The following is a 27951-nucleotide window of genomic DNA, read 5'->3' on the forward strand; positions in this document are numbered from 1 at the left end:
TTATAAACAGGTTACCAACGTAATTAGAGCAGTAAACAAGTATTGTCTCATACCACGGCTTTTAGCCAATTAGCATCCAGGGCTCAAACAACCCGGTTGATAATAATGATTTAATCAGCTGTTTTGAGTTAATCAAAACTGTTATTATAACTCATGTCCACTAAATGACTCACCTCTGGATGCGCGTGACACTTATTTCAAAACTGAGTCACTTAACTGCCACACAAACACAACAGACACACCGTTTCAAAGACACACACCAATGCCGACATACACATAGCCCACACAGGTCTAAACACATGTACATATAGTACTACACACATACAATGTTTCAAACACACAACCACAGGCTTACACAAACACATTTTAAGACTCCAAGTGGAGGAGAACCTTCAGAGTGATTTGATTTTTGAAAGTTCAATTATATTACCTAAAGGGTAACTGAGAAAGGACAAGGAGTGTAAGAGAATGGTCTCAGAATGTCATGGAGCAAATGTAACCCAGAGCTTTCGAAGCCCAGATGGAACAACCAAATAATAGTCAAATCCTCTCTTGGAACTGAGGGTACACTGTATACAGTAAGTGGGTCCAATATGGAAACCTCCTCCTTTGGATAAGACAAAACCTTGGACAAAACTGAGCTAAATCCCCCAGTACTGTCTCACTGCCTGTCAACCAGAGATGGCAGTGATAAGCCTCTATGGACTAGACTAGAGCCTCCAAGCCCTGGCAAGGCTGTCCCTCTCATGGGTATAGGCCTGCAAGAGGGAGAGCCAGAGGACCAACTTGCAGATAAAACATTTGCATCTGTTATGTTCAGTGTGGATTTTTTTTCATCACAAAGGACTTGATCAAATTAACCTACTTCTGGACTGAAAAGCATGTTCATTGTGGAATCTCGATTGATAGTGCTTTTAAGTCCAGGAACAGGCTTAACCTCTTATGGCTAGGGGGCAGTATTTTCACGGCTGGATAAAAAACGTACCCGATTTAATCTGGTTACTAATCCTACCCAGTAACTAGAATATCATATACTTATTATATATGGATAGAAAACACCCTAAAGAGTCTAAAACTGTTTGAATGGTGTCTGTGAGTATAACAGAACTCAAATGGCAGGTCAAAACCTGAGAGATTCCTTTACAGGAAGTGGCCTGTCTGACCATTTCTGGAACTTCTTTGCCATTTCTATCTTTTACAAAGGATCTCTGCTCTAACGTGACACTTCCTACGTCTTCCATGGGCGCTCAGAGCCCGGGAAAAAACAGAATGTCGTCATCCCAGCCCCAGGCTGAAACACATTATCGCCTTTCTCAAGTGGCCGATCAAGGGACTGTGGGCTTAGGCGCGTGACCTGGCCGCCCCCGTCTTTGTGAGTTTTTCTTCTGTTTGCCGAAAAGGAGATTCCCGGTCGGAATATTATCGCTTTTCTACGAGAAAAATCGCATAAAAATTGATTTTAAACAGCGGTTGACATGCTTCGAAGTACGGTAATGGAATATTTAGAATTTTTTTGTCACGAATTAGGCCATGCGCGCGACCCTTCTTTACCATTCGGATAGTGTCTGGGACGCACGAACAAAACGCCGCTATTCGGATATAACGATGGATTATTTTGGACCAACCCAACATTTATTATTGAAGAGGCAGTCCTGGGAGTGCATTCTGATGAAGACAACAAAAGGTAATCAAACTTTTATAATAGTAAATCTGATATTGGTGAGTGCTAAACTTGCCGGGTGTCTAAATAGCTAGCCCGTGATGGCTGGGCTATGTACTTAGAATATTGCAAAATGTGCTTTCACCAAAAAGCTATTTTAAAATCGGACATATCGAGTGCATAGAGGAGGTCTGTATCTATAATTCTTAAAATAATTGTTATGCTTTTTGTGAACGTTTATCGTGAGTAATTTAGTAAATTGTTAGCAAATTCCTCCGGAAGTTTGCGGGGGGGTATGCTAGTTCTGAACGTCACATGCTAATGTAAAAAAGCTGTTTTTTGATATAAATATGAACTTGATTGAACAAAACATGCATGTATTGTATAACATAATGTCCTAGGTGTGTCATCTGATGAAGATCATCAAAGGTTAGTGCTGCATTTAGCTGTCTTCTGGGTTTTTGTGACATTATATGCTAGCTTGAAAAATGGGTGTCTGATTATTTCTGGCTGGGTACTCGGCTGACAATCTAATGTTTTGCTTTCACTGTAAAGCCTTTTTGAAATCGGACAGTGTGGTTAGATAAAATGCTGTGAAATAGTCATATGTTTGAAAAATTGAAGTTTTTGTATTTTTGAGGAATTTGTAATTCGCGCCACGCCTATCATTGGATATTGGAGCAGGTGTTCCGCTAGCGGAACGTCTAGATGTAAGAGGTTAAGTGTAGTAAGGTAGTCTCTTAATATTTACCTTTTTTTTTATCAACGCTTTAACTCCCCTCTGATATACACTGCATGGACAAAAATTAGGAACACCTGCTCTTTCCATGACAGACTGACCAGCTGAAAGCTATGATCCCTTATTGATGTCACTTGTTAAATCCACTTCAAATCAGTGTAGGGGGGAAGAGACCGGTTAACCTCTATGGGCTAGGTGGGACGCTTGCGTCCCACCTACTCAACAGCCAGTGTAATCCCGTGGCGCGTTATTCAAATACCTTAGAAATGCAAAACCTTCAATTTTTCAAACATATGACTATTTTACACCATTTTAAAGATAAGACTCTCGTTAATCTAACCACACTGTCCGATTTCAAAAAGGCTTTACAATGAAAGCAAAACATTAGATTATGTCAGCAGAGTACCCAGCCAGAAATAATCAGACACCCATTTTTCAAGCTAGCATATAATGTCACATAAACCCAAACCACAGCTAAATGTAGCACTAACCTTTGATGATCTTCATCAGATGACAACCCTAGGACATTATGTTATACAATACATGCATGTTTTGTTCAATCAAGTTCATATTTATATCAAAAAACAGCTTTTTACATTAGCATGTGACTAGCATGTGACTAGCATTCCGACCGAACACTGCCGGTGAATTTACTAAATTACTCACGATAAATGTTCACAAAAAGCATAACAATTATTTTAAGAATTATAGATACAGAACTCCTCTATGCACTCGATATGTCCGATTTTAAAATAGCTTTTCGGTAAAAGCACATTTTGCAATATTCTCAGTAGATAGCCCGGCATCACAGGGCTAGCTTTTTAGACATCCAGCAAGTTTAGCACTCATCAAAGTCAGATTTACTATAAGAAAAATGTTATTACCTTTGCTGTCTTCGTCAGAATGCACTCCCAGGACTTCTACTTCAATAACAAATGTTGGTTTGGTCCAAAATAATCCATCGTTATATCCAAACAGCGGCGTTTTGTTCGTGCGTTCAAGACACTATCCGAAAGGGTAAATAAGGGTTACGAGCATGGCGCAATTCGTGACAAAAGATTTCTAAATATTCCATTACCGTACTTCGAAGCATGTCAACTGCTGTTTAAAATCAATTTTTATGCCATTTTTCTCATAAAAAAGCGATAATATTCCGACCGGGAATCTGCGTTTAGGTAAACAGACAAAAGAAAAGAAAGTATTCGGTCGACTCGGGCACGCGCCTAAGCCCATAGTACTCTGAGCGGCCACTTGCCAAAAGCGATAAAGTGTTTCAGCCAGAGCCTGCCTCGATATCCTTCAGCTTTTTCCCGGGCTCTGAGAGCCTATGGGAGCCGTAGGAAGTGTCACGTTATTGCAAAGATCCTCAGTCTTCAATAAAAAGAGCCAAGATAAAACACACCTTGTCAGACAGGACACTTCCTGCATGGAATCTTCTCAGGTTTTGACCTGCCATTTGAGTTCTGTTATACTCACAGACACCATTCAAACAGTTTTAGAAACTTTAGGGTGTTTTCTATCCAAAGCCAATAATTATATGCATATTCTAGTTACTGGGCAGGAGTAGTAACCAGATTAAATCGGGTACGTTTTTTATCCGGCTGTGTCAATACTGCCCCCTAGCCCTAACAGGTTAAAGAAGGATTTTTAAGCCTTGAGACAACTCAAATCAAATCAAACTGAGACATGGATTGTGTATGTGTGCCATTCAGAGGGTGAATAGGGAACAAGTTTATTTTTTTACCCCGTTTTCGTGGTATCCAATTGGTAGTTAAAATGTTGTCTCATCGCCGCAACTCCCGTACAGACTCAGGAGAGGTGAAGGTCGAGAGCCGTGCGTCCTCCGAAACCAAACCAAGCCGCACTGCTTCTTGACACAATGCCCACTTAACCCAGAAGTCAGCCGCAGCAATGTGTCGGAGGAAACACCGTGCACCTGGCGACTGTGTCAGCGTGCACTGCGACAAGGACATCCCTGCCGGCCAAACCCTCCTCTATCCTGGACAACGCTGGGCCAATTGTGTGCCGCCCCATGGGTCTCCTGGTCGCGGTCGGCTGCGACAGAGCCTGGACTCGAACCCAGAATCTCTAACGGCACAGCTAACACTCCAATGCAGTGCCTTAGGCCACTACGCCACTCGGGAGGCGAACACAAACGTTTTAAGTGCCTTTGAATGGGGTATGGTAGTAGGTGTCAGGCACACCGGTTTGAGTGTGTCAAAAACTGCAACACTGCTGGGTTATCCACGCTCAACAGTTTCCCGTGTGTATCAAGAATTGTCCACCACCCAAAGGACATCCAGCTAACTTGACACTGTGGGAAGTATTGTCGTCAACATGGGCCAGCATCCCTGTGGAATGCTTGACACCTTGTAGAGTCCATGCCCCGACAAATTGAGGCTGTTCTGAAGGCAAAAGGGGGGATCCAAATCAATATTAGGAAGGTGTTCATAGTACCCAGTGCATATGTTAAGTAAAGTATGGTTATTGAGTTCAGAACATGTAGTTGGTGTGTTACAAGTCACTGTTGTGCATTGGATGTCATCACCAGAGCACAGGCATGCTCTGCCATAGCAGCCTTCACCATTCTGAACCTGTATGTCGGTTAACCTCTGCAGCATCTCCTAGACAACCAAGAGCACCTCAAAAGCAAAGTGTGCATTTATTCAGAAAGACAGCTAGAACTATGGATATGTCAGTGACCTTCCTTGCACATGGATCTGCAATGAGTGTGCTATTAAGGGTGTATAGTACAGATGAATGGTGCAGCATTGTGGAATTAATGACCTTGGTTACATCTGCGCATTTACAAAAGTAAGCATACATACTGCGCATTTACAAAAGTAAGCCTTTTTTCCCTACTGCTCAGATCATATAGTTGTTGTCATACAGATGATCATAACGCAAATATCTAATATTACCATAAAATGAATGGTTAAAAAGCTAAAAAAAAATAATATGTAAGTATCGTCACACATAAATCATTTTACCGCCACCCCCCTCCCCCTTGTGGTTTTCCAAAGCTAAAATCTGTAAATGCAAGCTTTCATCCAATGACAAGGCAAGTGCAACATCCATACAAAAGAACCATACAGTCAGTAGAATTGTAGCTGGAGAGGTATCCTTGCTACTTTCCTATTTGCCGCTAATATAACAGTACCACAGCATCCCTATCAGTGAAGCCTCCTGTGAGTGGGTACTTCCACCTCTAGCAACTCATCTCCAAAGCAGTGTCGCCTTCTTTTCTGCCTCCCTGTGTATCCTCCTCACCACACAATGCTGGTGAAAACTGCTGCTGTGAGAAATACAAGACTCCAAATACAAGACTGAAGGCACAAAAGCTCTTAATTGATAACTTTTTTGCCATTGCTTTGATTACACCACACCCTCTGGGAAGGAACATGTTCTGGAGGCAGGCACAGCAGGTGTTATTAAAGAGACTTGTCATTCTGTGGAAGAGGTCCTCCATGCATCCTCCATGAGAAGCCAGCTTTTGAAGGTGCTGGTACAGGGGGTTAAATGTCTATATCTAACCTATCCTTTAGAGGAAGTAAAATGCTATCATCATTTGAGCCAACTCCGTAGAAAAAAAAAGGGAAAATAAATTACTTTACTCAACGGCAATGCTGCACAACAAATTTCTCAGGTTTCTCAAGTGTGAGAAACTGAAAACTTTATGCCTCAATATGGGACTAAAATATGACTAGAGAGTAGAGAGCTGAAACTGAAGCACAATGATAGCATCTTTCATGCAAGGAAAATATGAATCTTGGCTGGTATATCATATTCTAAAAATCAAGGTCCCAGGAAGTATAATCATAATGAAATGTATATTCTTGTCACTATTCTTTTTATACAGCAGAGACAAGAGAAAGAGGTTGTAGAAAACAAAGCTGACCCATTGATCGCTATATGACCTTTCTCAAGAAATCCAGTGAAAAAGGTCACTGATCGAAACATCAACAAACCAAAAAATGTGCAGACTGCAATTGAAAACACTTGAGGTTATTACTGAATTTTAAGAGGAAGTATGCAATTGAGAACATGAGTAATGGGTAATGGGAATATAACACCATAGTGCCTTCGCAGTATGTCAGGATGAGGTGTGATCACGGGGGATGGTGGGTTTCAATTCCCACAGCTAAGGGGGAGTTGGCTCTAATTTACACATGCATGAACACTAGAAATAACATCTGCTGGTAACTGCATGTTACACCAACTACAATAATGAAACCAACATCTCAGAACAAAAGAACAGATTATATACAATGAAAGAAAATGAAGTTAACCCGTATTTATGGCTTCTCAAAGCAGAGACCATTGAGTAATTCCACATCAGTGTGGCCCAAAAATGTATTGGATCTTCCTGAAATAATCCATAGAAAGGTCCTTTGGGGGAAGGATGTTTGGCATACCTTTGAAGACTGTATGTATCCAAAACTATTACTGAAAAATAATTTATTAATGTTGGTAAATTTGTGACATTTTAGGCTTTCCCAGGCCTTCTTTAAGACACTACAATGATGAGTCTGTAGATGCTACATAGCCAGTCTTGGTGTCATTTCAAAAGTTACTGTGGGCTCTAAAATATGAGTATACCATTTCTATACATTCATTTATGGATAATTAAAAATATAAACATAAATAATAGCACCCGTTTTGATTTTGTTAATTTTTAGACATTGTGTTAAACAATATACTCTACAAGTACATAACATTTCCAGACTGGGTTCTCTGTTACTTCTGAAGATATGACCCATTTTAAAACATCTAAATTGGCATTATAGGCCATTAACCAATCACAGCCCTCCTTTAGGATGGCAAATTCAGCAAATCAACAGCAGAGGGAGTTCCCTTTGAATCCATTTCCCCATTCACTGGGTTGGTGGTGCTCATAAAATGTATCAGAACTTTAAAAAGTAGCAAAGAGCCCACTCTGGAAATGTTATGTGCAGTAGCGGTGTGTGGGTAGAAAAAACATTGACTCACCCTACTTGTAGAGAAACGTTGATGCCATCCTCTCATGTAGACGAAACAGTCTATGACTGTCATACAGGACATGCTTTTAGCTTTTGTTGTCCTGGGCCATCTGGCTAAAATGCTTGCTCGCTAGCCTAACTTCCTTTCATGGTGCGCCAAGACCATTCACAGTTGAGCTCGCTCAGTTTAACTGAAAGCTGATTTCCTATTATTTTATCGTTTTTTTTAATCAAGGGAGGCCAAATGCTCGCTGGCTTCCCTTGCATTCAATGCTACAGGCGGCAACAATGTCATTCCCTTTTTGACCAGAGAGCATCAGATAGATGGGCTACACATACAGAGACAGAGCAGCTCTGTTTCGGTCGCTCAGATGCTTTTGCCGGTGAGGTACATTCAAAATATAAATAATTGTATATATTTTTCTCTTAGTAATTTTTGGGGGAAAGCGTGGTTTCCATGATATCTATGAATACACAACACTGGTTATGTATTTGTAGAGTATAATATTGTTTAAAACAATAAAAATGAACAAAATCAAAAAGAGTACTTACATTTTTTTTTATGTTTGTACACAGAAAAAAAAAGGAGCAATCTAAAACCTAAAAGGGTTATTCAGCTGTCCCCATAGGAGAACCCTTTGAATAAATATTTTTAGTTCCAGGTATAACCCTTTTGGTTCCAAGTAGAACGCTATCGGGTTCCATGTTGAACCCTTTCCCTCAGAGGGTTCTACATGGAACCAAAAACGGTTCTCCTACGGGGAACCCTTAGAAAAAAGGGTTCCAAGAGTGTAGCTGGAGCAGCCGTGTTCAAAGCGGTTAGAAGAGACCCACTTCAGGTAAAGGACACCAGCCAGTAGCTCCAGAGAAAGACTGAAAAGAGGCAGGATTCTAAAGTGACATCATAACACAGCATAACAGGTGTCATGCTGTGCTGAAAATGGGTGAGAAAGGGAGTCTTCGTATTAGTCATCCAAGCACTTAAATAAAGAAAGACTTGAAGAGAGGGACTGGAACATAAAAGGCGGTACTAGGTTTGGAAGTGTGATAGGGTCACCTCCTCGGTTATATTTTCCCCTTTTGATTGGAGATGATTGCAAATGATGCAAGCAAGACGATGGCCCGGCACACTTACGAATTATGTAATTTTATCCTTCTGTTTGCAGGCGGATTGGATCAGCATGTCCTCTCGGGTTATGGGTCAAACAAATGCAATTACGTAGTCTGTGAAGTGTGTGTGCAAGCAAGTGAGCAGTAGACCTGTGTGTGTGTGCGCGAATGGATTATTAAGCATTTTCTTTAAATGATATCATAGTGCTGAGTGCAGGAATATTAGAAGACATATCAATATTGTTGGGCTTGTCACCCAAATCTTTTATCAGAGCTAAAATCATGGTATTGGTCAGGGTCTTGTTTATACTAAATACTTTCTGCAATGTCCCCAAAATTATCGTTTTGATGATCATTGCACTGCAATGGCAGCAGTAATGGGCATGTAATGCTAAATTGTAATTATTTCACCTCTATGGCCTATTTATTGCCAAACCTCCCTAATCTTGCTACATTTGCACACACTGTAAATAGACCTTTTCTATTGTGTTATTGACTGCACTTTTGTTTATCCCATGTGTACCTCTGTGTTGTTTTTGTCGCACTGCTTTGCGTTATCTTGGCCAGGTTGCAGTTGTAAATGAGAACTTGTTCTCAACTGGCCTCCCTGGTTAAATAAAGGTGAAATAAAAAGTTCTTAATAAATGTAAATGCACTGAAACATATGGGGGGCATCTTCTCCAAACGCAATATGTAGGGCTCTCTTTGTAACACATAACTAATGCAGAGGCTGACTTATCGAAGGCTTCAAGCGCCCCTTTCTGTCATCAATTTCCATAGTCCCTACATCACATTTCATCTTGAGTGAATGACAGAAATAACCCCTTCAAAAGATCTGTTCATGTACAGTATCTCACATAACTTCTCATAAAGGTTTGCTACACATATCCAAGAATTAAATCATGTCTGATGAAATCATAGCACTGTTCAACATATGTTGTTTAAAAAACCCACCATGACTCATTGTCGGTGGAAGTGTTCAAAAATGATGTATATGGTTATATAAACCTTAATGATTTTCTGTCGTTGGAGGACATCCCCTGGCTCTGAAGTGAGCCTCTAATCTAGAAAGTAATCATCCCTCTCTCCCTCCTGCAAACAGAGGGTTCCGCCATTTCCTGTCCCCAGAATCACGAGTGTTCCCTGTTGACTCCAGGATTTGCTCAAAGCAAACACAGCCTAATGTTCTTTTGGCTGATGCAAACACGACACGATGTCACTGATAACCCAGCCTGGATCCCATTTCACATCCATCACAAGCTCCTGGTAGGGCTGACGGATTGGCCGATCAAAAGAAATCACACAAAAACACAACAAGAGGAGGATGTCTAGGCGTTGTTCTCATTGCGAGGTCTTGTTTGCAAATGAGATAACTTATTTTGGTTAAATAAAGGTTGAATAAATGTTTTATTTAATTTTTACGATTTAGTCATTTAGCAGACACTCATCCAGAGCTACTTACAGAAACGATTAGGTTTAAGTGCCTTGCTCAAAAGGCACAGAGTTTTCACTTAGTTGGCTCTGGGATTTAAACCAGCAACCGAAACGCTAGGCTACCTGCCGCCCCAAAAAAAAAAAGGTTATTCATTTTTGTAAATGACATGCAGTGTATTCGGAAAGCATTCAGTCCCCTTGACTTTTTCCACATTTTGTCACGTTACAGATTTATTCTAAAATTATTTATTTTTTTCCCTCATCAATCTACACACAATACCTCATAATGTTTGCAAATGTATTTCAAAATAAAAAAACTGAAATATCACATTTACATAAGCATTCAGACCCTTCACTCAGTACTTTCTTGAAGCACCTTTGGTAGCAATTACAGCCTCGAGTCTTCTTGGGTATGACGCTACAAGCTTAGCACACCTGTATTTGGGGAGTTTCTCCCATTCTTCTCTGCAGATCCTCTCAAGCTCTGTCAGGTTGGATGGGGACCGTTGCTCCACAGCTATTTTCAGGTCACTCCAGAGATGTTTGATCGGGTTCAAGTCCTGCATCTTGGCTGTGTGCTTTGGGTCGTTGTCCTGTTGGAAGGTGAACCTTTGCCCCAGTCCGAGGTCCAGAGCGCTCTGGAACAGGTTTTCAACAAGGATCTCTCTGTACTTTGCTCCATTCATCTTTCCCACAATCCCGACAAGTCTAAGTCCCTGCTGCTGAAAAACATCCCCACAGCATGATGCTGCCACCACGCTTCACCATAGGGATGGTGCCAGATTTCCTCCAGACGTGATGCTTGGCCTTTAAGCCAAAGAGTTCAATCTTGGCTTCGTCAGGCCAGAGAATCTTGTTTCTCATGGTCTGAGAGTCTTTAGGTGCCTTTTGGCAGATTCCAAGCAGGCTGTCATGTGCCTTTGACTGAGGAGTGGCTTCCGTCTGGCCGCTCTACCATAAAGGCCTGATTGTTGGAGTGCTGCAGAGATGGCTGTCCTTCTGGAAGGTTCTCCCATCTCCATAGAGGAACTCTGGAGATCTGTCAGAGTGACCATCAGGTTCTTAGTAACCTCCCTGACTAAGGCCCTTCTCCGCCAATTGCTCAGTTTGGCCGGGTGGCTAGATCTAGGAAGGGTCTTGGTGGTTCCAAACATCTTCCATGTTCTTGGGGACCTTCAATGCTGCAGAAATGTTTTGGTACTCAACACAATCCTGTCTCAGACTTCTACGGACAAGCCCTCACCCTCATGGTTTGGTTTTTGCGCCGACATGCCTTTCCAAATCATGTCCAATCAATGTAATTTACCCCAGGTAGACTCCAATCAAGTTGTAGAAACATCAAGAATGATTAATGGAAACAGAATGCACCTGAGCTCAATTTAAAGTCTCATAGCAAAAGGTCTGAATACTTAAGTTTATTTAATTTTTTTCATGAAAAAGTAAACAATTTCCTAAAAACCTGTTTTTGCTTTGTCATTATGGAGTACTGTGTGTAGATTGATATTTTAAAATACATTTTAGAATAAGGCTGTAACGTAACAAAATGTGGAAAAAGGGAAGGGGTCTGAATACTTTCCGAATGCACTGTAGGCCTATGGAGACACTGGTGTTATCCAGGTGACAAAGATTACTTCTAATCTATTAGACCAGGAGGACTCACCAGCATGTCATTGATGACTAAGAAACGAGCATGTTTACAGCTATGGGGGTCATGGTCATTTGACTGGAAAGGTGGAGTGTACAAAACCTGGCCTTCATTGAGACAACAAAAGGAGGTTTTATTTTTAACTTTGCCAAGTCATCTTTGACAGGCCCATCTTGAAGATGGGTATCCTTCTTGTGAGTCATATTTGGTTATCCTTGTAAGCAGAACAATTTACAGCAGAGATAGGAAACTGTAGACCCTCCTTTTGAAGGCCCCTCGGATCAATCCTTCCCCCCATTTTTTTACATTTAAAAACACATACGTACGTACGTATGTATGTATACACACACACACACACACACACACACACACACACACACACACACACACACACACACACACACACACTTAAATTACTGTTCCGAGTTAGAGTAGTAGAATACACAAGGTGAAGCGCAACTGCAGCGCCTCATGATGAGTTATGATTTTTTGTAGCCCCCTCCCACATCAAAGTTGCCCATCCCTGACTTGCATCAAAGTACCAATAGAAAAGTCATCTGAATAAAGCCATTTATAACATCTTGAGTCAAAGAATATAGAAACAAACAAGACCATAGCACTATTGCTACCAAGTACACATTTTGTCATGAATGATTGGACAACTTGACAGGTAGTGAGTAAACACAGTAAATGTTGAATGTGGATGTCTAGACAGCTTCAGGGCAACTCGGCAGCCTTCTCTCATCACAAATCCTGGGGTGAGAATTGAGAGTAAGGGCTTTTTGCCATGCTATGATGCTAGGCTGCCACCCCAGGGAAGCAAATAGCCCCAAACACATCTGAATCACTAGACGTCTTGGTCATCCATCCATAAAGACCATTAAACCTGAACTGATGGCATTTTGATTGCACTGCTTCATCACAAGCCAACAGAAAGAAGATGAAGCAAAAGAAACAATGACTTGGGTCTCGCAAAGCTCTTGATAGTGTAGAACAAATTAGGTGCATTAACTCCTATCCTTCACGGGACAATGAGAAGGATTCTAATCCAATAATTACATGGAATGTTTCCATGGCTATGGATAAACAAGAAGACAAGATGCTGACACTTAAAATAAGACCTACCTACCTAAGCTCCTTACACAAATACTCATATCAATGCAAAATAAATATACACTTCTGAGGGGGGGATGACGTCTACATGAGACACCAAAGGCCAGTATTTGTAGAGAAACTGCCCTGGTGAGAGCGACCCAGCGAGAATATCAGTACGACTCTACAACCTCACATCCTGACTTCACTCTCTGACAGAGCACTTGACTTCCGGTCATTCCGACTCGTCTGGCTTCCGACCGAGCTTAGGCTTCCTCCTTAATCCCCGGTTTAAGGATAGGACCCTTTTTTTCATTTTTGGCTAAAATGACATACCCAAATCAAACTGCCTGTAATGGCTCTTCCTACATAGTAGGTAGTCCAGGATACGTGCCAGTAATTGGTATCAAATACCAGTGGATTTGCCAGGACACCCAAATCAGTAATGCAACAATGGACATTTACAGGTCACCCTATCAGAACCAGTGTTGGGGCAACGTGTTACAAAAGTAATGTAATCAGATTACTTTTATAAATAGCTGAGTAAAGTAAATTTTAAAATTGGACAATATTATTATTACAGCTACTTTGTCAAACAATACTTTCAGAATCATATCACTACCAGGTGCGTTTCATTATCCGATCTCCACTTGTTTCCTCATTTAGTTCTCGATCGAGCGGAGAAAGACTGTTTGGAATAATGGCATGACAGCTGTAATATAATATATTACTTTTCAAGCAACTAATCCGAACCTCATAGCACTCATAAGCTTTTCTCATCCATGAATAGAACACTATAAATGTTGCATGCTAAAACATGTTCTATGCTCAATGTTAACATTGGCTGTTTACATCATTAAACCCTGTAGTTTTAATGCCTGGGCTTGATATTATTATACCTCGAAAACATATGGGTGCCATGGCAGCATCATCCATTCGATGGCTAATCCTTCCAGTGCCAGTGGTAAAAGTCTTCTTTTTTTTTTTTTAAACAGAGCGTCCAAGTAAAACAGCAGCTATCTGGACCACTGAGACATATGGGTCACTCTTCCCAGAAGCACAATAATTGATGACATCACAGCCCAGCTGGGGAACAGTGAGAGGGAGGCAGCAGCACTAACACCGGGCTTAATTAAAGGCTCTGTTACCTAACGGCCACCATGTGAACGGCATGGAGACACCAGCAAACGGCTTGGATAGACAGCAGGAGGTGGGCTATATTCAGGAAGATTGAGGATTTTGGTCATTTTATCAACACGACTCAATCATCTAACAAACACCGTACTTAGGGCCTTATCCAATCAGAACCGTAAAAAAGTCAAAAACATAATTGTTGTTGCACTATAAGAAAGCATGTTTGATAAATGTCCTTAGCAATATCATGTTCAAAACTTGAAACAAAATGAAAGTGATACGCTTTCACAATGCGCAGAAAGAACATTATTGTTTTAGGCAAAGGCTGTTGATTCATAGGTAACCGCCCAGTCTTCGACCCCCCAGATCTCTTTTACCCAGAGCTGAAGACCCGAAGATCCAAATCACGTTCTGCGCATGGATTTCTTTATCCTTTACGCACAACTTTTGTGGTCACCAACCCCTTTTTATTTCCCAATGTCAAGTGTGAATGATAATTCTTCAAGTTTTACCAGAGTTACGTCCATGCAGAATCTGCATGCCAACCATTTGAGTTACACTGTGTTTTTTCAAAGTAGCCCACAGTGTTGTTTTGAACGTTGTAGCCTACAGTGAGATCATTTTAGATTGTGTTAAACTGTAGCATACCTGTGTTTACTTTCAAATCAAAGCACATATTTTGCATAGTGGCGCGAGCTGTTGAGTTTTGGCCACATGAGAGAAAATGCAACCACTCGCACAATCATCCTAAAATCTCATAAGAAATGAGGTGTTCTTTGTCTTACAGTAATGTTACACTATGCTATTATATTGGGTTCTGTTATGTAGAATACCATCATTATGTGATCTTACAGACATTGATTCAGCTTTGATCTAACTTTATTAAAGGAGCACCATTCGCCTGAGTAGCCTGTTCTGTGAGCAGCCGAACGAGTAGTAATAATTTGTTTTCAATACAACTAACAAAGTGCTTCACATCCTAAAAAAAAGTACTAACAAAGAAACATAGGAGGAACAAGAATGAAACAAGATAGCTAATTAAAATCCTACTTTTTTTAATATAAAAGTGTGTCATTCGCAGGGATTTAAAAAAGGGGCACAGAATCTGCAAGCCTGATCTCTGGCAGAGTAGTACCCCTTTTTAAGCAGATATACAGTAGAGCAGAGGCTGTGCATAAAGTACATGCACAGAAGCTTCAGGACCTTTTGATGTCAGGGAGAGGGGTCCAGAGAAGAAGTCGGACCCGCAGCCACTCAGTACTTTTTAACTGCTCCCCAAAGCCTGTTTATCTGTCTTTGATTGGAAAGAGCTTCAACAAAATACTATTCTATAGACCGTTCCCATTACTAAGAGTGATGAAAGACCATAACACACCCACACCTACCACAACACACAAGGCAGTATTCATCAGCAAAGTCAACAGCATCCCTCACACCACAGCCACATTTACCTCTCTCTACCTTGGCCATGCAAACTGAGTCATCAGTGTAGGATAAAATGTCATGGGACAATTAGAGGAGAGATGCATTAGAGGAAAGACGCATTCGTTCATACATATAAGGCGTCGGGGAGGTAGAATGCAGGAAGTGAGTCACTTCTCTACTCCAACCTGAAGCCTGCTGTGATGTCATTACCATATCATCATCATCAATGCCCAACAGTCAGCGGCAGTCAGTAGACAGCTTTCATGGTGGTGAGCCTCCAGAGTGGATAACCTCTCTTTACTGAGGTGAAATGAGATGTGAACACTGTGATGCTATAATAGCAGGCCCCGGTCATGAACCATAACTGACCCCAGAACAAAATGTTGCCGGCCCAGACAGCAAGGGTCATAAAAGGTCACAGGAAATCACAGCTGAATGGGTTGAAGAGGTCACTTCAATCTGATGTCAGTTGAGGATGAGGACGATTAATGATTTGAATGATTTTCTGATCTTAAAGTGACCATATGATTTTAGCCTGAAGAAGATTGATGGATTCAGCCACAACACAACACCCTCTCACGCTGATAAGCGCAATATCTAGACCATTAATGAAAAACAACAGGAAACATTTCCCTCAGGATCAACCTTAGACTGCAGACTGAGATGATCTCAGAGATGGGGAAGGTCCCTTCACAATATCCTCTCACTTTTATTAGGCCAAACCTCTCCTATCATTGTCACACTGTCTTTCCAGGGGAAATGCTCAGCAACCCAGACTGGTGTGTGTGTGTGTGTGTGTTGTGTGTAAATTTAAGTAATAAAAATAGAAAGGCTGCATACTACCAAGTATTTTTTCATTTTTTCCCCTTGGTCTCAGCCCATTGTGAAAATGTAAATAGCCTACCATTGATCTCCGGACAGACAGACAAGATGGATGGAGAGAACCCTTGAAACACAAAGAGATCAATGGTTCCTGGAATTATGCACACACTTCAATCAGCATGAGCTCAATACCTTTCTGTGTCAAGGGCTAAATCAGTGCACCCTGACTTTACTTCTCACAAAATGGAGTGTGGGGACAATATTGACATTCTTAAGTGGAGTTGTTTGTTGAAACACTGCTTTGCAATTGAGCACTTTCATCCCTCTGTTCACATTGTCAACTTTGGAAGTGACTAAAAGGTATTAACAAAAGGAGATCTATAAAGGTGAGCAAGTAGGCTAATTAAAACAACTAATAATGATGCATTACAATTACCGTTTATATAAGGATGGCAACGACAGTCGTGTTTTTTTCAGCCCAGGGCGCAGCTTCTCCATAGTTCTGTTGCGAGTCAGGTACCGCTCTGTATCGGAGTGAAAACGTTGCTTGATTCGGATGTGAGTTCTTGGTTGTCGCCACAAGTGTTTGGGTGCCTTGGCGGAACCAGCACCTTCTCTACTTAGACCTGTACACTCCATATGTTCGGTTGTTCCCTCCAACATCAGGAGGCTACCTCTTCGATATAAACTTATTATGTGCGCGCTGTTGGCGGTGGCAGAGCGTGCTGTCCACTAGCCGAGGTGCTGAAACGAGGAAACGCTTCCTCACAATCGAAATGGAAAGTTCTTCTGCATCAATATCGACACAACCCCAGTGAATAGTACAGCCACAAACGAATGATATCAACTCTTAAAATATGATATGAAACTATTAATTTGATCCTTTCTTCTTTTGCTGCCTTTCATCCATAGAGATTCATCGTCCGCAAACATTTGTGTAAATCCTCGCGCGCACTTTCAAGGTATGAGTTTATAGCAAGACAGAATAAAACAACGTTTTTGTCAATTTCTGAAAGCTCTTCAAACGAAAACATGTCGGAGAGAGAGGAGCATCTATAGGTAGGTGAACTCTCACTCCCCTGCGGGTGTTGTTGTGCTCTCATCTGCGCGCGTTTTATAAAGCAGTCCAGCCAACCGTTGGGACTGACGCGAGGTAGGCTATTCATCACATTTCCGAGTAAGCAACATTGACTGGGAATTCAGGAAATTACTAATCCCTCTGTGAAACAAAACATTGATTTATTTCTGTTATAAACTTTGGACACTTTCAAATTTTCTGTGACCAAATTGTATGTCGGCTACTGGTAAATGAGTCAGCCCAACTCTCCAATCGAAAATATCACCTCCATATTGATAATTTCAAAGTAACTACAAAATATATTCAGCCACTCAAGGAGTGCAAGGTAAATGTAATAACATATTTATATTTAAAAAGGTGCTTCTTTATTAGTATAGTAAATTGTTTAAATAATAAACAGCTTTTATTGAACTTTAATTTCCCTCCAATATCGCTACAATACAACTGCACTTGCAGTTTGTTCTCTTTAATTTCATGAAATCCTGAAACTAATGTTGGCCTGTGGGTAACTGCCAAAATAAAGGAAACACCAACATAATGTGTCTTAATAGGGCATTGGGCCACCACAAACCAGAACAGCTTCAGTGCACCTTGGCATAGATTCTACAAGTGTCTGGAAACCTATCGAATTCCATAATTTGGTGATTTGCTGATGGTAGTGGACAACGCTGTCTCAGGCGCTGCTCCAGAATCTCCCATAAGTGTTCAATTTGGTTGAGATCTGGTGACTGAGACGGCCATGGCATATGGATATCATAAGGTGAATCCACCAATTTGTAAGTCGCTCTGGATAAGAGCGTCTGCTAAATGACTTAAATGTAAATGTAAAATGGTTTACATCGTTTTCATGGTCATACAGTGACCACTCGTGCCCTGTGGATGGGGGCATTGTCATCCTATGGGGGATTAACCACGGTAGCCAAAACAATGGCCTGCCCAGCATTTTTATACATGACCCTAAGCATGATGGGATGTTAATTGTTTAATTAACTCAGGAACCACACCCATGTGGAAGCACCTGCTTTCAATATACTTTGTATCCCTCATTTACTGAAGTGTTTCCATTATTTTGGCAGTTACCTGCATGTTGTAATGCTCAACCATAAAAGGCAATAACACTCCCCATAGCCCTGACATCCAGTAATAGTTCTTCAACAGTAATAGACCTTTGACAGTAATAGACCTTTGAAAGTAATAGTTCTTGGACAGTAATAGACTTTCGAATGCATCCTGTACCCAAAAGACATGAATAATTGCACAACGTTTTGAAATGAATTACAGAGGAATCCTTTTCTGTACCTTTATCTCTAGTTATGTGCATGTCACTGTGCCCTTTTCCTGGCATTGCAAACATCGAGAGTAGGAGAGGGAGACCGGGAGAGAGAGAGGGGTTGTCCAGACTGTTTTCAGAACTATGAGCTGAACATAAGTATGCCAGTGGAAGGGAAGACAGTAGCAGGAGACCCAACTGTAGTTTGTGACTACTATCATCTCCAATTTTAGCCAATTCAGTTGCAGTCAGACAAAAAAAAAAAAGAGAACACAGAGAGGAAGAAAGAAAAATGTCAAAGACGTAAACAGAGAAAGGGAGAAAGAGAGAGAACGACATGAGACATAAATGGACATGGAGAGGGAGACAACCATCCAAGACTCTCTTCCCACCATTCCAATAATTACCCGTCATTTCGAAAACAGCCCGCCATACAGAATCCTGCATCTTTTCCTGCCGTCTGGCCTCTGTGATGCCGAGAAGCAGACTGTAGAGCCATCAGCTCAAGCACAGACACAGTGTGTGGGTGGAGAGGCTAGATGTAGCGCCCGGCCAAAACGAAATGTGGATACACGAACACAGACACACTAAAGCAGTGACCTCCATTGACCCGAGGGTGGGAGAGAGTGAGTTAGGTAGCAGCCGTCAGACAGAAGGCTTTTCTTAACCCCCTCTGGGCCTAGAGAGATACGGGATTCAGAGAGATTAAGCGCAGCCAAGAACATGAAGGTCGATGAGCACGTACTTAGAGAAGTAGGGGCAGGCAGGCGTGATGGGAAGACGCTGTGTGAGTGAGTGCATAAACACACAGACATCTGGGGATAAACAGACACTGGCCACACCCACACACATCCACAAAAGTTATTCAGTCTCTGCTCCCTCAGGCTTGGCTGCAAGAATAGATGGATTCGAAAACCAAATGTCACAGGTGCAATTTGACAGAAAGTCAGTTGACAGTCTGTCCTGAGATTACATAATATTTTCCTGAAGTGTGGAGTGAATTCAAACCCCAGCATAAGACATCAATATCACACAGTAGCCTTCTCAATGAATCACACTGTGGACCTCTCATGGCTTGTTGAGCACATGGAGGGGAGAAAAAGAGGGAGAGAAACGAGAGATTGTGAGTACTCGAGGGACAGAGTGGGAAATAAAGAGAGGCAGCTCACTTGAGAGCGAGTGTTGACAGGAAATTAGACAAAAAAACAAAGTGAGAGAGAGCATTAGAGAGAGATAGTTGAAAGATTAACAAGCTGCTCCACTGACTTGCAGTCGTCGATGGTCTCCAGGCTCGTGGCCTCTACGCCAGCCAGGGCCTTCCTATAGAGAGCTTCCAGGTGTAGAAGCCTGCGGTTGTCCTGGGCGTAGGTGGAGTGGCGCCGGGACAGTGGGGGCAGCAACACCGTCCCTGAGAAACGCCGACGCAATGCATAGCTGGGGTTGGCCAGGGGGAGAGAGTCCCGCCGACTCTGTGGAAGAAACAAAACGCTACTAATCAGAGGACAGGTATTATGATCAATTAATTATATATACACTGAACAAAAATATAAAAAACACAAGATGTAAAGTTTTGGTCCCATGAGCTGAAATAAAAGATCCCAGAAATATTCCATATGCACAAAAAGCATATTTATCTCAAATTCTGTGGACAAATTTGTTTACATCCCTGTTAGTGAGCATTTCACCTTTGCCAAGATAATACAGCCATCTGACAGGTGTGGCATATCAAGACACTGATTAAACAGCATGATCATTACACAGGGGCACCTTGTGCTGGGGACAATAAAAGGCCACTCTAAAATGTGCAGTTTTGTCACACAAAACAATGCCACAGATGTCTCAAGTTGAGGGAGCTTCCAAATTGGCATACTGACTGCAGAAATGTGCACCAGAGCTGTTGCCAGATCATTTTATGTCCATTTCCCTACCATAAACCGCCCCCAACGTCCTTTTAGAGAATTTGGCAATACATCCAACTGCCCTCACAACCGCTGACCACGTGTAACCATGCCAGCCCAAGAACTCCAGATCCGGCTTCTTCACCTGCGGGATCGTCTAAGACCAGCCACCTGGACAGCTGATGAAACTGTGGGTTTCCACAACCAAACAATTTATTCACAAATTGTCAGAAACCATCTCAGGGACGCTCATCTGTGTGCTCATCGTCCTCACCAGGGTCTTGACCTGACTGCAGTTCAGTGTCGTAACTCACTTCAGGGGGAAAATGCTCACCTTTGATGGCCACTGGCACACTGGAGAAGAGTGCTCTTCACGGATGAATCCCGGGTTTCAACTGTACTAGGTAGAGGGCGTCGTGTGGGCGAGCGGTTTGCTGATGTCAACATTGTGAACCGAGTCCCCCACTGTGGCTTCTTCCATGGTCTGCATACTCAGACATTTGGGATGCTCTGGATCGACATGTACGACAACATGTTCCAGTTCCCGCCTACATCCAACAACTTCTTGCAGCCATTGAAGAGCAGTGGGACTACGGCTGTTGCGGTGACTGTATTACCGCCACACTGGCGAACACGAGTCATGAAGGCAGTCAAATTTCACGTGACCATTTAGTCACGGTAATTAGGCTTCTCCAAGCTCTGATGCTGTTGATGGCCTACCAAACTTGCTAACTGCCTGGTACTCAGCACTCTCTTATCCCTCTAATCACTCTGACATCAATGCAAATGTAATCGAAAATCTAAATCAAACACTTCATGAGAGCCCATGAGCTGATGTTGCACAACATTCCTATAGGCTATGCGATTGCATGACAAAACATATTGATGGCCTCTATTAAAAAGAGGATCCCATCAGCTTTCTATAGGCAGGCATACTACATTTACTTTCCTAATATTAAGCACATTGCTTCTCTTTACAACAGGAGTATAGCCTACCTGGCTGGCATGAAAAAAGGGAAAAGCAGTTCTCCATTCGCTATTTAAGTACATAGATGACAGGTATTTTTCCCCCTGCCCCGATACAGGTGCAATAATAGTCCATTCTAAATCATAATGGCCCATTCTAAATCAAAACAAATGTCACATATATTACATATATGATTAAATCAAGAATATTCTGACGGGTGACAATATTAGCCTATCACTTGTGAATAATATATTATCACTTGTAAATGATGCCCAGCGTAAGGCAAGAGACAATGCCTTTTTTTGGGCAACTTTTTCTAAATCATTGTTGCACAACTCATGTAGCCTAGCCCATAGGCCTATATGTTTTAGTAAGGTTTGTATCACAACTAAAAAAAGTGGCCAAATAACGGCCACTGGCCGCAAAAGGCAAGGATTTTTTGAAGGTGCATTACGGCCACAAAGGGGATGCCGCCGTCAAATTCAAGGCATATCAAGTGCTTGTCAAATTGTGAATGAGTGACTGATGAATTGTGTACAGCCTGCACAAAAAAACAATGCCGAGCTCATGACTTTCAAGCAAATTAAAAAAAATCATCAATAGAGTCTCATCATTCAGCCTTACAATGTATTAAAAATCTTTAGACCCATCTAAAATAAACAATGGATTTATTGTGAAGGTGTAGACTATATTACATTAATTTATTAGACTTTTTAAATGTAGATGTTCCAAAGGTCTGCATCAGTGGCTTGTAGGCTGTGTGTGGAAGCCAGGAGCTGCTTAAATTGTTTGTTAATTAACGGTAAATTACTGTGAGACCGAAAGTTATTTGCTTGACAATCACCGGCTAACGAAATTTCGTGACCGCCACAGCCCTAAGCGGGACAATATTCCACAGGCCACAATCAACCGCCTGATCAACTCTATGTGAAGGAGAAGTCACACTGCATGAGGCAAATGGTGGTCACACTAGATACTGACTGGTTTTCTGATCCACGTCCCTACCTTTTTTTAAGGTATCTGTGACCAACAGATGTATATCTGTATTCCCAGTCATGTGAAATCCATAGATTAGGGCCTAATGAATTTGCTGATTTCCTTATATGAACTTGAACTCAGTAAAATCTTTCAAATTGTTGCATGTTGCGTTTATATTTCTGTTCAGTGTAGTTTTGACAAATAGTATGATGACATTCAGTCGCTGAGCAGTTAGAATGGATTCTCACAACAGGGCAATAACTGCAAGGGTTCAAGGTATCACCTCAACAGGAACCAGTGACTGTAATATGTAACTGTGTATACATGTTCGAAAACAATGTCAGACCATTTGGAATGGGTGAAATAAGTTCACTACAAAAAGCCTCACACAAAAACCAACTGCCAAAAACACAATTACCAGATTGACAAAGTGGACTCAGCTCCAGACATCTATTTTCTAAATGTTATTGAGTGCACCAAGCCACCAACCCAAACCATGGTCTCCTTGTGTTCTAAGGGTGTGTTCGTAAATTCCCTCTGGCTATCTACTCAGATTTCAGAGCACTCTCGTCTGAGTGTGCCACAGCGCAGAATAACTGATGAATTTACGAAAGCTCAACACTGAACATTGACTATGGCCAGTGTCAGTAAATGTCGGCAAAAAAGGGTAATTCAATTAAGTTGCCAGCAGCACAGTTACCAACGCTCTGGATAACATGAAAACAGCCTAACCAGCTCTGCTAGGGCAAGAAAAATGGTCAGAGAGGTGTTCTCTCATTTATGTGTGGAAGTAACTAGCAAGCTAGATAACTTTTGCCAGTTAGCTTGGGTGCCTGACTGCCGTTGTGAGGTGTGTGCCCTCTGAACGCTCCGAGAGCGAAGCGCTATGAATTTACGAACGGACAATCTGACAACGCTCTGAATTTCCGAATGTCCAGAGCACACTCTGAGCGCTCTCTGGCACTCCAAAGTGAATTTACGAACGCACCCTAAGGAGTGAGAATTGAGCAGCCTGAAAAGTATTGATTGCTGCCTTGTGGTTTACACCAGTGGCCTGCCATCTGTGTGAGTTTGTAGTGTACCCATTTAGAAGCAAATGTTACCTAATGTGCAATAGATCAGTTCTGTAATATCGACTAACTGCATTTTAATGGCTCAACAAAATAGGTTGGAAAAAAGCTACAAAAACAAGCAGTCAGACATAGTTTCATTATGTTGCACTCTTAGGCAACATATAAAGCAGTCTGTTGAATGTTCCACACTAAGACACTGGCGGGTCAGAAGCTAAATACGCAATTGAGGATGTCTGTGTTTTTGCTTTGTGGCCATCATCCAGGCCTGGCTGTTTCATATTGCTGTCCATGTTGTTTCATATTGACATCCACGTTTCATATTGTCGTTCATGTTTTTTCATATTACCATAGATGTTGTTTCAGATTGCTGTCCCGGTTTTTTCATATTGCCAGCCAGCGCACCACAGTATAGTAGAGCTCAGAGTAAGGAAGTCCTGTGTCACGCAGAGAGATTGATTTCCAATCCTCTTTACATTCCGTCGAGTGGGTATCGCCAGTTTACAATACCGAACAAGTTGTGAGCTTCAGAATCTCTTGTGAAACCCAAGTGACTAGACAGTTCCCAGGTTACTGGATTTGACTGAAGTGAAGTGGTCTGCCAGAGTGTACTATTCAATTTCTATTTGCTCCTGAGGATTGGTCTGGATATAGTTCTACCTGGGATTATTTTGAGCCTGGGTATTGTGGTGGCAAAATGAGTAGATACAGTGCCTTCGGAAAGTATTCAGACCCCACATTTTGTTACATTACAGCCTTATTCTTAAATGGATTAAATAAAACACATTCCTTATCAATCTACACATACTACCCCATAATGAAAAAGTGAAACAGGTTTGTATAATGTTTTTAAAATAATTACCAAAAATAAAAAACGTATTTCCATAAGTAATAAGACATTTCGCTATGAGACTCGAAACTGAGCTCAACTGCATCCTGTTTCCATTGATCATCCTTAAGATGTTTCTACAACTTGATTGGAGTCCACCTGTGTAAATTCAATTGATTGGACATGATTTGGAAAGGCACACACACCTGTCTATATAAAGGTCCCACGGTTGACACCGCATGTCTGAGCAAAAACCAAGCCATGATGTCAAAGGAATTGTCCGTAGAGCTCTAAGACAGGATAAAAATTAAAAAAGTAACCTTTATTTGACTAAGCAAGTCAGTTAAGAACAAATTCTTATTTACAATGACGGCCTACCCCGGCCAAACCCTAACCTGGACGACGCTGGGCCAACTGTGCGTCACCCTATGGGACTCCCAATCACGGCATGTTGTGATACAGCCTGGAATCGAACCAGGGTCTGTAGTGACGTCTCTAGGACTGAGATGCAGTGCCTTAGATCGCTACGCCACTCGGGAGCCCCCGAAGGTTTGTGTCGAGGGACAGATCTGGGGAAGTGTACCAAAACATTTCTGCAGCATTGAAGGTCCCCATGAACACAGTGGCCTGCATCATTCTTAAATGGAAGAAGTTTGGAACCTAAAGCTGGCCGCCCGGCTAAACAGAGCAATCGGGGGAGAAGGGCCTTGGTCAGGGAGGTGACAAAGAACCCGATGGTCACTCTGACAGAGCTCCAGAGTTCCTCTGTGGAGATGGGAGAACCTTCCAGAAGGACAACCATCTCTGCAGCACTCCACCAATCAGGACTTTATGGTAGAGTAGCCAGACGGGAGCCACTCCTCAGTAAGGCACATGACAGCCCACTTGGAGTTTGCCAAAAGGCACCTAAAGACTCTCAGACCATGAGAAACAAGATTCTCTGGTCTGATAAAACCAAGATTGAACTCTGCTGTGGGGATGTTTTCAGCGACAGGGACTAGGAGACTAGTCAGGATCGAGGGAAAGCTGAACGGAGCAAAGTACATAGAGATCCTTAATGAAAACCTGCTCCAGAGCACTCAGGACCTCAGACTGGGGCTTCAGGACAAGTCTCTGAATGTCCTTGAGTAGCCCCGCCAGAGCCCAGACTTGAACCTGATCGAAAATCTCTGGAGAGACCTGAAAATAGCTGTGCAGTGACACTCCCCATCCAACCTCACAGAGCTTGAGAGGATCTGCAGAGAGAAAATGGGAGAAACTGCCCAAATACAGGTGTGACAAGCTTGTAACATCATACCCAAGAAGACGAGGCTGTAATCGCTGCCAAAGTACTGAGTAAAGGGTCTGAATACTTATGTAAATGTAATATTTCAGTTTATTGTTAATACATTTGCAAACATTTCTAAAAACGTGTTTTTGCTTTGTCATTATGGGGTATTGTGTGTAGATTGATGAGGGAAAAAAACTATTTAATCCATTTTAGAATAAGGCTGTAAACGTAACAAAATGTGGAAAAAGTCAAGGGGTCTGAATACTTTCCGAATGCACTGTATATGAGTAGATAATTCTAACTCAGTATATTCTTGTTATGGGTAGATTTGAGCTTGGTTGCAATTAAAATGAATAACAGTTGTGTTATTGAAAGAAAGAGAATGTTGTGAATACAAAGCTTTCCTAATAGAATTTGATTAGAAGTAATGGGTAATTGGCACACACATACACAATTCTGTTAAATTGTACTGAGGGATTGGGATTCCAGTTATTGTAATTAATATTTAATTAGACTAATCATTTAATGTTCAAGTACCCTGTCTGAGGAGGACAAAAGCTTTTGGCTGTACAACATCAAGATAGCTGTTTTATTATAATTAGAGTTCTTGAGATTGAAGGTCCTATTACATTAAACCAAAAATAATTATCTTCTATCCTTCATCCATCTTAAACATTTGTCTTGCACGCCCCTTCCTTATGAGTTCAAGGCAATAATAAGTACAAATAAAGCAGAAATAATCTCTTGTACTTCTCCAGTTGTAAACAAGAATACAGCGGCACACTTCAACCCTCTCAAATTAACACTACTGATGAGGAGTGACTGGGTTTTTATTCAAAACAAAAAACTGAGAATAGGCATTGGTCTGAACCCGAAAAATTAAGAAAATTCACAAGCACCACAATGTGTTACATGTGCAAAGCACCACAATGCCTATTCCACCCATGCTCTACCAAGGGTTTCCAGCACACAGCTTTGACCTAATACAGTTGCTATGTTGGTATTGTACTTCAAACTATGTGTAGGCAGGTGGCTTATGATTCAAACTTTCTCAAACTTTCTTAATACTCTTAGATGAGGTGCTTGCACAATAAATGTGATTTGTACCACATAGAAGGTAAAGTATTGGATACTTCACACACACACCACAGTAAGATATTAGGCCACCTTTTCATACTTTTTTTTAAAATTAAATGAATGCAAGCGTTTGCTTTTATACTTACAATACCATATGGCTTGATTGAGCGGTTTTGTCTTGTAATAAATGTGGTGCATGCCTGTATTTCCTTAAACCTTTATTTTAGCAAAACATGTCATTGAAAAAAATGGATCATAATAAACAACCTTTTTTGGTAAGTAGGTGCCCACATAACAACAAGTGGTGGTTTATTGGACACAGCAGCTCAGATAGATAGAGCCTGTCTGCATTCCTGATTTCTGTAACTGTTAGCTTACCTGTGTAATATAGAATAAAGCTCAGAACCACTTGTGTTTCAAACATGGTCATGTTTTATCAATTGCTGTGCTGATAGATGGACAGTTCATTACCTCTGACAAAATAACATGTAGCTTAAAGTTGTTTGTACTTGTATTTATTTTTGCAATAAAGACGGCAACGCAACAGTAATACACATTTATAATAGGCCTGTTTTTTACAACGGAAGGTGATTATCCAAGATAATTATATTACATTAGATTTAAGCAAAAGGCCCGAGGGGGTGCGGTATATGGCCAATATACCACATCTAAGGGCTGTTTAAACGTCCCAGCTGGCCAACATCCGGTGAAATTGCAGAGCACGAAATTCAAACAACAATATTACAAATATTTAACTTTCATAAAATCACAAGTGTAATACATCACAATAAAGCTTAACTTCTTGTTAGTCCAGCCGCTGTGTCAGATTTCAAAAAGGCTTTACGCGAAAGCATACCATGCGATTATCTGATGACAGCGTCCTGCATACAAACACATGAAAAACATATTTCAACCAGGCAGGTGCAACACGAAAGTCAGAAATAGCGATATAGAAAATGCCTTACCTTTGATGATCTTCTTCTGTTGGCACTCCAAAAGGTCCCAGTTACATCACAAATGTTCCTTTTGTTCGATAATGTCCTTCTTTATATCCATAAAAACTCAGTTTAGCTGGCGCGCTTCAGTCAATAATCCACCCAGTTTCCCTCCATCAAAATGCATACAAAATTAATCCCAAACGTTACTAATAAACTTTTCCAAACAAGTCAAACAACGTTTATAATCAAACCTTAGGTACCCTAATATGTAAATAAACGATCAAATTTAAGACGGAAAATCGTTAGTCTTTACCGGAGAAAAATACCAAAGAACGCGCTCTCTTCCACGCGCTTGGAAACACTACAGCCAAAATGGGAGCCACCTAGAAAAACTACAATTTCTGGCTCATTTTTCCAAAAACCAGCTTGAAACTCTTTCTAAAAACTGACCTCTAGTGGAAGCCCTAGGAACTGCAATCTGGGAGGACTTGGCCTTATAATAAAAGTGATAGCTATTCAATTAATTATTTTTGGGG

The 27951-nt window shown here is 41.4% G+C and overlaps 1 protein-coding gene across 4 annotated transcripts in view; it reads right to left on the bottom strand.

The window, feature by feature from the left end:
• pde4cb (phosphodiesterase 4C, cAMP-specific b) overlaps positions 1-27951 on the bottom strand; it is a 153537-nt gene that overhangs the window by 101684 nt on the left and 23902 nt on the right. For 2 of the 4 annotated variants that reach the window (XM_014149336.2, XM_045697294.1), the window contains exon 3: positions 19655-19857. In XM_014149336.2, coding sequence (XP_014004811.2) covers positions 19655-19857 — 203 coding nt within the window. Of the gene's footprint in view, positions 1-16476; positions 17096-19654; positions 19858-27951 lie in introns of those variants that run through there. The other 2 variants (XM_014149340.2, XM_014149335.2) reach the window with 1 other exon arrangement.

The sequence above is a fragment of the Salmo salar genome, chromosome ssa16, assembly GCF_905237065.1.
Source record: "Salmo salar chromosome ssa16, Ssal_v3.1, whole genome shotgun sequence".
Lineage (NCBI taxonomy): Eukaryota > Metazoa > Chordata > Actinopteri > Salmoniformes > Salmonidae > Salmo > Salmo salar.